This window comes from Kogia breviceps, chromosome 1, assembly GCF_026419965.1.
Source record: "Kogia breviceps isolate mKogBre1 chromosome 1, mKogBre1 haplotype 1, whole genome shotgun sequence".
Lineage (NCBI taxonomy): Eukaryota > Metazoa > Chordata > Mammalia > Artiodactyla > Physeteridae > Kogia > Kogia breviceps.
This window is the reverse complement of record NC_081310.1, coordinates 63,698,355-63,713,928: the sequence shown is the minus strand read 5'-3', so window position 1 is coordinate 63,713,928 and position 15,574 is coordinate 63,698,355. Positions and strand designations below refer to the sequence as shown.

General features: G+C 36.1%; 1 protein-coding gene across 3 annotated transcripts in view; it reads left to right on the top strand.

Annotated features, from left to right (window-relative positions):
- CD55 (CD55 molecule (Cromer blood group)) overlaps positions 1–15,355 on the top strand; it is a 94,338-nt gene extending 78,983 nt beyond the window's left edge. For 2 of the 3 annotated variants that reach the window (XM_067032810.1, XM_067032787.1), the window contains exon 10: positions 15,271–15,355. Coding sequence is in view for 2 of the 3 variants with exons in the window: in XM_067032787.1 (XP_066888888.1) it covers positions 15,271–15,316 (46 nt within the window). In the remaining variant the exon portion in view is untranslated. Of the gene's footprint in view, positions 1–7,928; positions 7,951–15,270 lie in introns of those variants that run through there. The other variant, XM_067032804.1, reaches the window with a different exon arrangement.
- The last annotated feature ends 219 nt before the right edge of the window (positions 15,356–15,574 follow it).

Here is a 15,574-nt window from a genome sequence, read left to right as displayed (position 1 = left end):
AAAGTTATGTACATATACTTGGTAGTAGATGTATTTGCCTGTAGACATGTAATAGAATGTAAACAGAGACCAGGCTTGAGTCTTGAGAAAGTCCAACATTTAATTAACAAGTAGAGGAGGATGAATCTGCAGAAATTTTTTTTTTTTTTTTTGCGGTATGCGGGCCTCTCACTGTTGTGGCCTCTCCCGTTGCGGAGCACAGGCTCCGGACCCACAGGCTCAGCGGCCAAGGCTCACGGGCCCAGCCGCTCCGCGGCATGTGGGATCTTCCCAGATCGGGGCATCAGCAGGCGGATTCTCAACCACTGCGCCACCAGGGAAGCCCTGAAAAAAATTGTTTTAATTATAGAAAGTTAGAATGGCCAGAGAGCTAGGTAGAAAACCAGCAGATAATACTCTCCATGGAAACCAGCGGCATTGTTTCAAGAAGAAAAATGAGGTTAATAATGTTAAAATCTGCCAAGAAGTGAAAAATGTCCATTGGGTTTGGCAGTATGGAGGTGATTGTTAACCTCAGAGGCCAAATTAAAGAAGATTGAACATCAAAGTGTTGAAAAGAACAGGGAATCTATAACTCTTTTAAGAGGTTAAAACATTTGGCTCTGAAAGTGAGGAGAAAGGTGGAAAGTGAGGTGTTAGCCAGAATGGGGTCTGAGTATAGAGGTAAAAAATAAACTTTACAACATTTTTATGCATGTTTAAATGTCATTGGGAATGATCCAATGTTAGGAATCACTTTAACATGCAGAAAAGAGAGAGGAATTATTTGGTTGTGTAATGTTTATGAAAGATCAGGAAAGAGTAGAAGCCAAGACTCAGGTGAAAAGATTGACCTTAAATAGGAGTAGACAAAAGAGAAGGAAAAAATGAGTGCAGATGGAGGTTCATAGAACTGGTAGCAGGAAATTGGAAAAATGTATTTCTGATGGCTTCCAAGTGAGAAAGGAAAGAGGCAGTATGTTTGGAAGGGTGAGGGGTATAAAGAAGATACAAAGTAATCACTCAGAAAGTGAATTAAGAAGAAAAAAATAATTGTAAGGTTGCTATGCAAGGTGGAAAACCAATTTGAAATGTGTTACCCTAAATTTATCTGCCATTGCAACCTGCAGTTGAAGAAGAGCATTCAGAGAAAGAGGAGAATAGGGCTGATCCAGGTTTGGGGCTTTCTAAACACTTATAATAAGAAAGCAAAGAGGCAAAGGAGCATTTGTTATTGGCAGGAGTGCTATTGAATTTGAGCTTTGTAATCTCTAGACTGATTAAGGAACTGGGGAAAGAGTGGGCAAGTGGATTAGGAGGATAGGGAAGGGCAACAGAAAGTCCTGGTGCGGTCAAACAAAGGTCAAGAGTGAAATAAGTAAGCTGAATATAGAGGAGATTATGGACAGAGAATAGGATGTTCGAATTAGCAATTTTGTGTGCAATATTGAGGTGCAGTATTATGATGTAACAAGGTCTAGGGTGTTACCAAGGAAGTAATTTGTTGGGAAACCATGCTAAATTTCAACCTCACTCTTCAAAGTCAATATAATGACAATTATCATTTTCAACCCTGACATTTTGGGTTTATATTATAAAAAAATAATAAATCCACTAGGGATAGCTCTGCATGGTCAATCTCTGAATCCATTCTCATAGACTTCATTTACATGTCTTCACCTGCTAGCAACTGTAAAATATTATATTTAGAGGGCATACTTCCTCTCCATGGCATTCAAATTTCTCTTACCCATTTACCAGAGTTTCCTAAGTCTGTGGTTTCACAACCTTGGCTGATCATCAGTATCACCTGATGATTAAAATTCATAAATTCTCAGACTGCCCAAGGTTAACCAGATTCAGTAGTTCTCAGGTGGGGCGTGGGAATCTGTATATTAAACAAAAGCTACCCAAGTAATTCTGACAATTCGTCAGGGATGGCAACCATTGCCCTGTGGGATGGGGGAAGTATTCTGCCTCTGACTTATCAACTCCTCAATACAAACTTCTGGAGCTAGACATGTCAAGGGAACCAGGTGGAATTCCCCAGACTTTAAAATAATGGAGCCAAAATTTACATTTCATGGAGCTAATTTATGTATTTCAAATAATTTAAAATATTAAGACATTCTGTTGCTTTGCCTTCTGGTTGTCTTTAAGTAAGGAGAAGGGGATATTTCACAATTTCTCTATTATAAGAGTAGTATCAAGATAATAATTTTATTGTAACATTACTGTATGAAAATAAAAAAATATTAAATAATAATTTATTATTAGTTAATATTTAATTTAAAAATATTAACTAATAACAGTATGATAGACTTTACTGTAAAATGGTATAATTATTTGTGATATCGATTTCAAAGTTTTCTTTTTTAAAATATTCCCCTCCATATCTGATTTTTGGAGAATGAAAAAAGAGAGAGGACTTGGAAAGCTGTTGTAGAAGACTACTTTAGAGATAATGGTGATGGAATCTAAAAAAGTAGCAAAATGAATCCAAAGAAGACAAAAAATTGAAAGTGATTTATGAGATAGGATAGAGACAATTTGGGATTAGGGATAGTACATTCAGATTTCTACTGGAGTTCTAAAACTAACTTTGTATGAGTTATAACTTTAAGTGCCACAAAATAGAAAGCATCTTTATTTTGGTTTAAAGATTGTACCTTTGTCTTATTTCAAATTATATGATTATTCCTAATATTAGCTTATTGTTTTAACCAAAAAAGAGACTTAAAACCAACTTTCAAAGTTGTCACAAACACTCTTAACTCTTCCAACTTAAGAAGGACCAGAAAAAGAAGAATTGAGAAACAAGTGCAATGTACCTTGGTTCCTATTTCATATGGGAAGTCTTATGAGAGTTTAAGCTAAAACCCGTGGGGGAAAGGAGGAAGTGAACTTAATTATGTAAGTCAGATCACCAGAGAACAGCTAGAATAAAAACAGTAACAAGACTCACCAACTCCAGGTGGAGGATATTAAACCCTTTTAAAGTCCACATGTAAGGAAATAGAGTTCAACACTTCAGGGAAGCACATACATGATCTATGAGGTTGTGCTTAAGTTAAACTCATTTTATTTTTACCTTAATCCTTACAAAATAATTATTCCTTGCCATTGATAGTTCATTCTAAATAGAGCATGACTTTGGCTCTCTGGATGACTTGGAAGAATTACTTATGGCTTGTGTATAAAATGTGTGATTGATATGAAGTAAGAATGAACAGTCAGAGCTAGTTGAAAGGATGAGGATCCAGAATAATATTGACCCAGGAAAAGTTTAGGCCAAATGAAGCATGAAGAATATTGTAAATATAACTATAAACACTGGTACTTAATTTTTAAAGCATCTCCAAGTGTTTAAATGTGTAAGTTCAGTATGGGCACTAACATGGCTTAAAAGCAGCACATATTAACTTCAGGATTTAATGAATTCAATTTTAGCCAATAATGTGATGAAATAGTCTAAACTGCTTCTGTTATCTTGGAACATGTTGACACAAGTATAGTGTTCGGAAAAGAGAAATGATAATCTCATCGTTCTCTTCACTGTTTATACTGCACAGTGTTGAGGTCAACTTTGCCCACCATATTTTAGAAACAACATAAGCAAACTGGGTTGTATCCAACTGCGAGTGAAGACAATGGTACTAGAACTTGAATCCATAATATAATTAATTAAAGAAGCAAAATACTTACCCTATATAAGAGAAAGACATAGCTGGTGTCAAATATGTGAAGTAACATTAGATTCATTCTGTGTAGTTCCAAGTGGCAGGACTCAGAAAGGTCAATGGGTGAAAAGAGCAAGAAAGCAAATTTTGTCTGTGTGCCAAAATAAGTAAGAAGAGAATGGCTTAACAAATTTCAAGCCAAGAAGGAACTAGTAAAGCTTTTTGGGGATAATACTAACACAGAAAGTCTTGCATAAGGTATAAGAATAAAATGTTCAGAGGCCTTCAAAAATTGTTCAAATATTGGTGTTAAACTGACTACATGCAAACAATCACCTGGGAGATCATTAAAAACAAAAGTTCTAGATTCTTCCCCTGGGGCTTCTAAGTTATTTGGACTTAATTGGGTTGTGGCACAGGAATCCGGATCTTTAACATGCTCTTGGGTGATTGTTGTGAACAGCCACGTTTGGAAACCACTGAATCATATTTTTTCCAAAAGTCTATTTCAGCTCTTAAATTCTATAATTCCAAATATTTAAAAAAGATCATACTATTGGCCAAATGATCTAATGAAATATTCAGTGAGGTTAAGATTTAATTTGTATTTATTAATTTGTCATTGGTTAACATATATGAATGTCCTAAAAAAACATGACCTGAAAGAGAATTTGGAAGAATTAAGAAGCAAAACCAAACACTAGTTCTTCTTTGCTATCTAGTCATTCCACTAGATCATTTAAGAACATAGATGTTTGTTAGATGTCATGGAAGCCCTGGGGTCAAATATAATACTCCTTTGCAATCCTTCAGAAAGCACCAGTCTTTCTTAGTTTGATATAGGGGTTTTCCAAAAGGGAGCAAGGAATCTTTTGTGCAAATAGCCAACTGTATTGTCTACTATTGCTGCTCATTTAAAAAACATATTAGAAAGAAAACTGTTATGATTAAAAGTTTCACAAAGCACAAATGTTCTTTAGTCAGCATGAACATAAGCCAGTAACACTTAGAAATTGTTTCTGCAATATCTGTTTTCTACTCCTGGATTCTTGTCCCACTGTATGTACTCAAATATGTGGCCACCAGGACCTTGGACAGTAATTTGTTTCCTCAGAACAAGGATACCTGAACTGAAAAGGCTGGGATAAAAGCAGAGTTTTATGGGTGAGGCTGTAGACCTATTTTCAATAGGTCAGTCCTGAAAGTGCTAAGAGACTTAAAAATCATAACACACAAGAGTTGAAACAGCCCTTAAACAATATAGAGTGCAATCCCCTTTAAAAACAAGAAAACAGATCCAGAGAAGGACTGTGACTTGACCTAAGTCTTTCCCTTAGATAGTAATAGAATTGGGACTGGAATCTGAATCTCCAGTCTCAGGCCTGTTGAAAAAGAAAATCCAAGATACCACTTTGAGGAAAAGGAGCCCCACATAAATGGAGAAGTCGTGATGGGAGATGTAATTAACACCTGATATGCTCTGTGCTGACAACCAGAACTGGATAGTGATTTGCTCTGCATGTAGAAGGCAGGTAAATAGGATGACAATGAGGGGAATCAATAATTGTGGTAATTTAAGAGCCAGCCAAAGACAAGAACTGCAGGCTAAATTCAGTTTATTGGGATGAAAATTTAATCTGGGATCTCTGGATTAGCATTTATAAAATGTCATTTATGTCATAAATAGAACATGAGAAATAGAAAGAGAACCAGAAACTTAAGAGTACAAAGAATACAATCCTGCAAAGAAAGAGAATTAGATGCATACAACACACTGTGGATTCCTTGGGGCTGGAGTGTGAGAGATAACATCTAGAGAGAAAGCATTGGAGTCCCCTGTACCACCACAGTAGTATCACATCCTTCACACTAAAATACAGTTCTAGAGCAATTTTAAAATTAAAAATGAGGTAAACGTTAGAAGGATCTTCAAATAAATTAGTGTCTAGGAGGGAATATTAGGAAAGAATATTCTAGAAGGAAGTTAGGATTTTGATTCACCTATCAAATTGGAAAACAATCAGGTATTATAAAATGAGACTTTGTAGAAATGCTACAAACCTAAAACTTAACCAGCTGTCATTCAATCTTTTTGGATAAGAGTGAGGAATCATAGTTAAATTGGGTAAATGGTTAAGTAAATTTTGGAATATGTTTGGTGAATATTATGTGACTATTAAAGTGACAAATATGAAAATTTTAGAACTAATTTTTTTAAATGTAAGGCCTAGGATAAGTGAAACATATATCACAGGTTATTGTGAGGATTAAAATAATTGATGATAGTAATTTTAAACAATAAAATGGCATTAAATATAAAATATCATTATTATAACTACAAGAAAAATATTTTTGCATTTGAATAAAGATTTTTTTTTTTTTTTTTCGGTACGCGGGCCTCTCACTGTTGTGGCCTCTCCCGTTGTGGAGCACAGGCTCCGGACGCGGAGGCTCAGCGGCCATGGCTCACCGGCCCAGCCGCTCCGCGGCATGTGGGATCTTCCCGGACCGGGGCACGAATCCGTGTCCCTCACACCGGCAGGCGGACTCTCAACCACTGCGCCACCAGGGAAGCCCTGAATAAAGATTTTAAAAGACCATAGAATATATATAGCTGTCATTTTAAGAAGAGTGGTCCTAATTTTTCATAAAATTGTTCAAATAATAACCATTTGTTTTAAACAGTTAAATTAAATTCTTTACCAAAAGTGAGAACTCACATATAATGTAAACTTCAGGGGCTTCATAGATGGAACTTAATGGATAAAATTCAGTTTTATCAAACCTTAAAATCTTTAGGAGGATACACTCAAAGAAAACGTACTGCTCTTATAATGATCTTATCGAAAGTGAAGGAGGGCTTCCCTGGTGGCGCAGTGGTTGAGAGTCCACCTGCCGATAGAGGGGACACGGGTTCGTGCCCTGGTCTGGGAAGATCCCACATGCCGCGGAGCGGCTGAGCCCGTGAGCCATGGCCGCTGGGCCTGCGCGTCCGGAGCCTGTGCCCCACAGCGGGAGAGGCCACAACAGTGAGAGGCCCGCATACCGAAAAAAAAAAAAAAAAAGTGAAGGAGTTGTAAAATTTTTTAGTGAAACTTTTTCACGGTATAGAATTAGAAAGTGGACCAGAGAGCTAATGACTGGGACAACAAAGTTGACCCCCAAACTCCAAACTGGTTTGGAAATTTTGCAAAATAAATGACAAGATCCAGAATTGTGTGTGGGATAAATGGCAACTTCCCAAACAGGTGGTGTCAGAATCACAAGGAAAGAAGTTTGTGTGCATTCTTGATTTAGCTAAGAGAAGTCTTCTGTCCTCATATTACCTGAATCCTGCCACAGTTAGCACTCAAACAGAAGTATCTGGATTGTCTTAATTCTACCATGAAAACCCTATGCAACTTGGAGATGACTAAGGACATTCTCTTTTTAAAAATGCTTCTCTAAGTCACAGACATCTTGATGTTTCAAGTTTTTAAGATTACCTGCTTCTTCCGTTAGCCCTCATCTTGATTTGTGTTGCCCCAGAAGCAAACCTGAGTACAAGTAGTCTGAAAGGGAGGCTAATATTTCCTGGAGTCCCAGGAAATACTAATAGGAGTATGAGAAGATGAGACATGGAAGGGAAAGAAACCAAAAGTGAGCATTATCACACTCCAGTCCACTGGGGAACTCCAACAGTGAAGAACCCACCTCAAATTTATCCCAACCGAGGAGCAGAGAAAGTGGGATGCTTCTCCACCAACTCCCAATTTGTCATTTGTTGAGAATTGCTTAGGGGAACATGGCTTTCAAACAGTTCTGACTTGCTCTCTTTGGGCCCAGTATTCCTTCATAGTGAGAAAAAAGTCCATGGACAGAGGATCCCAGTGTTTCCAGTAAACAGCCTTAGGTATGTAGAGGTAAAACAACAAGGAGACCGCTAGCTATAGCGTCATCTGCTGCAGACCTTTTCACATAGGACAAAAGATATCCCTCAAGAAGAGTCTCTGTGCTTCTGCTCTTCTCTCTATATATGAATTTACTCAGAGACCTAATTGTTACTTATCACTTTACACCTTTTCTGTGTTGCAAATTTTTAATCTGTATTTCACATTCTGTCTTTCCCTCAAACCCTGGTTCCACATCCCTGGCTGTTGATAGCACAAATCCATTTGGATATCACCATCAACAAATATCCACTAATATTTTCTGAGCCCTAGCTATGGTGCCAGGCATTGCCTAGGTAGTGGGGATATGCCAATAAATAAACTAAATTTGCCTTTGCAGATTTTAAAGCCTGAAGATGAAGAGAGGTATATAGTCAAACAAACAGGCGATTTTAAGGTGTGAAAAGCCCTGGGATACAGGACAGTCCAGAGGGCTGTGGGAGATGTTGGAGAGGCATAACCTAGCTGTGAAGAGTCAGGAATGCTCCTTGGAAGAAGTAAGGCCTGAATTGAGACCAAAGGATGAATAGAAGTTAATGATACTTGTCAAGGCTGTTTTCCCAAGACTCAGCTCAGGGCCTAGAGCAAATTCCCAATTAATGTTTGCCAAATGTGTGAATAAGGAAAAAACACTTCAGGCAGAGATAAAAATATGTAGGGGACTCAGTGTTTTAAGAGAAGTCACTTTACATTTGGGCAAATGGTAGTAACATTGTATGGATAGAAAAGGGATGAATCTCCATCTGAGATGAATAATACTGATGATAAGAGAAAACTATTCATTCCAATAGATAGAAATGTGATTGCAAACTTTTAAAAGTGCATTTCCTTCCTATGCATTGTGCACTTCATTTTAGCTCCAATAACATTGAGAATAGTTAAGCAGTAAAAGAGAAGGATCACTAGGGGATGTGAGCTCTAAGTTTGAAACCTGAGAGATGAGTAGTTGTCCAAAAGAGGGAAAGTGGTAATAGTTGTGGAAAAGGAGTTGGAAAAACATCCTAGGCAAGGGAATACCTGCTCAAGGATGAAAGCTCAGAGATTTGGCAACTTTAGGTGGTAAGGCAAGTGATTCAGTAGTGTGGAAGTGAAGACAAGAGCAAAAAGCCCAAAGGACCCTACTCATAAGTCTTACAGGTCTTGTTAAAATATTTGGACTTTACCTGAGGATAATGATGAGTCCAAGGTTTTATATGGAGCCTTGTGATCAGTTAGAAAGAAAGAGTGAGGTGTTGAGAAAATCTGACTGGATGGCCACCCAGACAAGGTTTCTCATGGTTACTATTTGTATCCCCACATTCCAAGGTCTAATCTTTGACTTCAGAGTTTCAGAAATTGGCTTTCATCAGCATAAGGACAATGGATTGTTCCTTGGTGGATAGTCTCACACTAACAGAACTTCCAAGGAACTTTTTCTATCAATTACATAAATTTTTCCAGTGACCTGTATACTCATGTCTCCTACACGGAATCTCACCTCCCTTCTCTGTATCCAAGTCTGGACCTCAGAAAGTTACTTCTTAAGTTAGAATCAGAGAAAAAAGGCAAGTCAAGTATATTGAGGGATATTTTACCCCAGCCTGCAGCTCTCAACCCTGACTGTACATTAGAATAATTCAGGGAGGTTTTAAAAAAATTATTGATGTCCCTTTTAGCCCAGTTAAATCAGTATCTCCAGGAGTGAGCCCCAATTTACTTTTGTAAACCTCTCACATGATTCTAATGTACAGCCATTGACCTAGGCCCTTGTATAACTTGATGAGACAACTCCCCTACTGAGTAGATGTTCACACCCTTCCAAATTCAGTGTTTGCTCACTGGACAAGACAGGATACATATTGCCAACTTCTTGTCTCTGACCCCAGGTTTTCTAGTTTCTGTTGCAAACCACCTCTGCTCCACTGACATATATTTTCTTTTTCACTTTAAAATATTTCAAACAGACTAGAATAGAAAATAGAATAATGAATAACTGTGAATCCAAAACCAAACTTTGTCAAATCTAACCATTTTGTACATTTGCTTCAGATATTTTGTAAAATTACAGATATGAATTTTAGTCCCCTGTACACCCTTGTCCAATCCAATTTTCCTCCTTCTCTGCTTAGAGGTAACCATGATCGTTAAAGTGGTATTCATTATTTCTAAGCATATCCTTTTACCAAAAATGGTTGCATTTTTAAATGGATGCAAAAAACCAGAACTGTTTTGTGTACTTGTAATTTTTATATAAATGGTATCATCCTTCATGTAGCCTGAAATTTTCCATCATTGATCAAGAGTATGTTTTGGAGAATTATTTATTTTAATACATTTAACTTCAATTCAACCATTTTCACTGATGTATAAACTATACGAATGTAGCTTATATAAATGTAGCTTCCATGCTAGAGTTTCTCTTGGGTATATATCTATAAGTGGAATTACTGGATCAATATATATATGCATATTTAACTTTCCTTGATGTAACTAAATTATTCTCCAAAGAAGTTCTAATTTAGTCACCCCCAGCAGGGTATGAAAGTTCCATTTGTGTCACAGCCTTATCAATGCTAGACATTGTTGCCAATACCAACTTTAAAATTTTGCCTGTCTAATGAGTGTAAAATAATATGGGTTTTAATTTGTAATTCCTTTATTATTAGTGAGATTGAGCATCTTTTCATATATATTGGCTATACAGTTTTCCTTTGCTAGGAAACACAAGTCAAATATTTTTATCCAGCATAGAAAAACTTAATGATATTCTTTACAGGAAAATATTTCAAAAATATGTTCATCAGTAGAAGTGTAGAATAAAATACCCACTTGATCATGAATTATTACAAATAACAGAATTATAGGAGATATATATATAAATAATATATTGTCATATGAAAGCAGAAAGTGGAACAATATGTAATTAAATGCTTTATGAAAGAAAAGGATAGGAATAATACAATGGAAATTATTTAAGGGAAGAATTCGTCTATCTCATTGGCAAAGAAGATTGACCTTTCATTGGTTTATGAATCCCACATTTTATCTACCAGAAAATTCAGTCTCATTATGGATTAGGTAAATACAGGGGATGTGCGCTATACTATCACTTTCAACAAGATGTAGTTCTTCCTAGAAAGGAGAGGAGGTTTCAGTAATACTGAAATCTTTTGGGAGCTAAAACATGTATGGGTTCATTTTCTTATTCATAGATATTTAAAGCTATCCTTTTGGATCATTTTTAATAACACAAGAATGAGATTTTTGACTGTTTTGTCCAGCAATTAGAATAATGCCTGGCCCACACCATTTGTTCAATAAGCATTTGTTGGATGGATGAGTGAATGAATGACAAAGTAAATGAATAAATTGATGCTAACTTGTAAAAATATCATTGTCCTTGCCTGTGATTTCTTTCCAAAAATAAATTCTATCTCCACGTCAGAACCCACAGGAACATGGCTCTTTAATGGCAGCAGAAGGGAGCTGTATGTGATAGTGGGGTTGACCAGTTCTCTTGGAGACTCGGCATTTTAAACTCTTAAACCTCTAAGGACTTATAGCCCCTTCAACTATCAGAAAAGCAAAGATAAGTACAAGATAAACTGAATTACACTTAACATGAAGGTAGCGTTTGTATGTAGATTTTTCACAAAACAGAAGTTTCTTTAAGAAGTCTTACTATACAGAAGCAGTGGCCACTATGTTTTCAAAGAAACTGCAGCCTAGATACTAGCAGCCTTATTCTCCACTGCTATCCACACCCCCGGAAAGGTAAATGCTACGGACACCATTGTTATCCTTTCATTTTATCAATTCTACAGTAAAACATTAAGTTCCTTGATAACTACTCAAAATTGTTCAAGACTTTCCCTTCTGTAATATGTTAATACTGGCAGAAATAGTTCATAAACAGTAAATACAAACAGTAAATACACTAAATACAGACCCAGAAGAAAAGAATTGAAAGCATGTTAGCCATGAGAAAAGATGTTATGGAAGGAAGAAACCATGTGGGATATTATTACATGTTGAAACTAGGGAACCAACCTCTGACTCAGTGAAAGAAGTGTCTTTATTTTTCCAAACAGACTTCAATGAAGTGGGAGACTCATCACAAAATTTACTCACAATCAAATGAATTTTTAAGAGCTGAAGAAACTGATGTTATAGGTTAAAGGTTAATGTTAAAGGTCCAAGGAGAGAGTGATGCAATGCAGGAGCAATTCTGAATGAATGCAATAGAAGGGAGAGATAAACAAGCAAACAAGCAACCACCACCACAACAAAACCATTTACTGAGGCTTAAAACAGTCCCAGCATGTGATTGTGCAGTTTGCTCTACTTAAAGCTAAAGTAGAGGCTGAAGTCTGGTCCAAGCCATGTTCCCCAGCACAGGGCTCTTTTTGCCTAGAGTGGTACAAAATATGTCAACACATTTTTATGACTGCTGTTAAACTTTCAAAATCACCAACCAAAGTAGCAAAGGATCCCAAGAGGAAAAACTGCATGTCTAATCACTTTGCACAAGCTCATATTTTATCACTTATTTTACTTCTCAAAGTGTTTTGGAAAGTAAAATTTTAGATGTATGATTTACAATAGACCAGGGAATTATAATCTATAACTTACGGTGGCTGAAAATATCCAAGATGTTAAAAGATAAATGGTTACTAAGAGAAGGAGGGAATATGCCTAGATGCAGTTTTGTTCATTAATATTTTCATGCAGTATTTAATATTGTTGCATGAACTCTCTTCTAAAACTTCAGAAGGAAGAAAGATTTTATTTTCTTTTATTTGCTCTATATACAATGGAACTTGAAATGACTACTAATTACCGGTTAAAATTATATGTTAACTGGCAAGAATTTATAGACTTTCTGGGAGATTTACAGTTTGGGGGATGACAGATTATCTAAGTTTCCTATTTGCTGTCACTGCTGATTTTATGGATCTTTGCTCAATAAAAACCAGAATCAAAAGTGAGATTGTAGGGCTTCCCTGGTGGCGCAGTGGTTGAGAGCCTGCCTGCCGATGCAGGGGACACGGGTTCGTGCCCTGGTCCGGGAAGATCCCACATGCCGCGGAGCGGCTGGGCCCGTGAGCCATGGCCGCTGAGCCTGCGCGTCCGGAGCCCGTGCTCCGCAAAGGGAGAGGCCACAACAGTGAGAGGCCCGCGTACCGCAAAAAAAAAAAAAAAAAAAAAAAAAAAAAGTGAGATTGTATACATTGTGTGCTTTAGTATATTGACTTTATTGTCTTGTGATTACAAGTTGTAGACGCTTTATGAACTTTGACTTTTTTATCTATTTGCTATATGTGAAGGTGTTAGCTATCTATTTCTACCAAATATGTATAAAACACCATAATCCCAAATTGTTTTGTATTACCCAATGATATAAGAACTTTAAAAAGGGATTTTTCATAATCTCTAGGTCCATGCCAATCGCATTATTTCATTCTTTTTTATGGCTGAGTAATATTCCATCGATATATGTACCACATCTTCATTATCCATTCCTCTGTTGATGGACATTTATGTTGCTTCCATGTCTTGGTTATTATAAATAGTGCTTCAATGAACATTGGGATGCATGTATCTTTTTGAAATATTTTTTTCTGGATATATGCCTAGTAGTGAGATTTCTGGATCGTATGGTAGTTCTATTTTTAGTTTTTTAAGGAACCTCCATACTGTTCTCCATAGTGGCTGTATCAAATTACATTCACCAACAGTGCAAGAAGGTTCCCTTTTCTCCACACCTTCTTCAGCATTTATTGTTTGTAGACTTTTTGGTGATGACCATTCTGACTGTTGTGTGGTAATACCTCATTGTAGTTTTGATTTGCATTTCTCTAATAATTAGCAATGTTGAGCATATTTTCATGTGCTTTTTAGCCATATGTATGTCTTCCTTGGAAAAATGTTTATTTAGGTCTTCTGCCAATTTTTTAATTGGGTTGTTTGTTTTTTGATACTGAGCTGTATGAGCTATTTGTATATTTTGGAGATTAATCTCTTGTCAGTTGCTTCATTTGCAAATATTTTCTCCCATTCTGTGGGTTATCTTTCCATTTTGTTTATGGTTTCCTTTTCTATACAAAAGCTTTTAAGTTTAATTTGGTTCTATTTCTTTATTTTTGTTTTTATTTTCATTACTCTAGATGGTGGATCCAAAAAGATATTTCTGCAATTTATGTCAAAGAGTATTCTGCCTATGTTTTCCTCTAAGAGTTTTATAGTATCCAGTCTTACATTTAGGTCTTTAATCTATTTTGAGTTTATTTTTGTGTGTGGTGTTAGAGGATGTTTTAGTTTCATCCTTTTACAGGTAGCTGTCTAGTTTTCCCAGCACCACTTACTGAAGGGACTGTCTTTTCTCTATTGTATATTCTTGCCTCCTTTGTTGTAGATTAATCAACCATAGGTGCGTAGGTTTATTTTGGGGCTTTCTATTCTGTTCCATTAATCTATATTTCTGTTTTTGTACCAGTACCATACTGTTTTGATTACTGTAGCTTTGCCATTTGCAGCAACATGGATGGACCTAGAGATTATCATGCTAATTTAAGTAAGTCAGACAGAGAAAGACAAATATCACATGATAACACTTATACGTAAAATCTAAAGAAATGATGCAAATGAACTTGTTTACAAAACAGAAACAGACTCACAGACTTCAAAAACAAACTTATGGTTACCAAAGGGGAAAGGTGGGAGGAGGGATAAATTAGGAATTTTGGGTTAACTCATACACAGTACTACATATAAAATAGAAAATCAACAAGGACCTACTGTATAACACAGGGAACTCTACTCAATAATCTGTAATAACTTATATGGGAAATGAATCTGAAAAAGAATGGATATATGTATATGTATAACTGAATCACTTTGCTGTATACCTGAAACTAACACAACATTGTAAATCAAATTTACTCCAATATAAAATAAAAAATAAATTAAAAAGGAGATCTTTCAAATTGTTTATAAAATTAAGGTTTTATCATGTTTATTGTCACTGTTGTTTTTTATTGTTTTTGAGTTTAGAGGCATTGCTTTTATTTTAATTTTCAGATCCTATGAATTCAAGTGAACATACTGATTTAGAGCTTTTACAGAGATGTTAAAATTGCTGTAATAAGCTTATCAACTTTTTATGTATATCAGTATTCTTGTCATGAACAAATTAAAATTTTCACTGGGTTAAACCATTTGTCATTAATTACTAATTTTACAGATTATAGATTTTCATGGCAATTCAGAACTACTTCACTTGATTACTCTGTCTTATTTCCAATGTTGAGAATAATTCCTTCTAATTCCTCTTAATACACAAACTGAACTCCAACTTATAAAAATTTGCTTCCTGTTAGAATACCAAATACTCTTGGGCTTATAAAGATGCCTTTTTAAACTCATACTTTGTTCTTTGTAAGCTTGTATATATATTTCAACTAACTACTGATAAACTGTATAGTTTGGTACTGTCTTTCCTCAATCTTCAAATCTTCAGAGAAAACTTTAAAAAATATACTTGATTGCTGAGTGAATTAGGGAAAGTGATTTTTTGAAAAATAAAATTATGTCTTAAGTGTTCAGAATTTAAATTAGTGTTATCAGTAAATTAGTCTGTTAAAGTTCTTTTTAAAGTGAACTCTCTGCAAGGAACATCAACTGAGGATTTCTTCACATGTCAGGCAGAAATGGGAGACCATGTGCGGTGAGAGTCCTGTGTCTTCTTGAAACCAACGATCTTTGTTTAAATGAAAATTTGGATCAACCCCAAGTAAGAGAAACAAAGGAACCATTAAGAGGGTTGGAGAAGTCTGGAAGGAGTGTGAAAGGACACCTTCCTCCACTACTTACTGTCCCCTCGCTGCTCTTCTTAATCAGGCCTCCTCAGGAGGCAAGATAGGATGTCAAAAAGGACAGCAGTCAGTCTCCTTTCCCAGGGCCTTCACGAGGAACATTCAGGGGTTCTGCACTTCTGAACACTGTAAT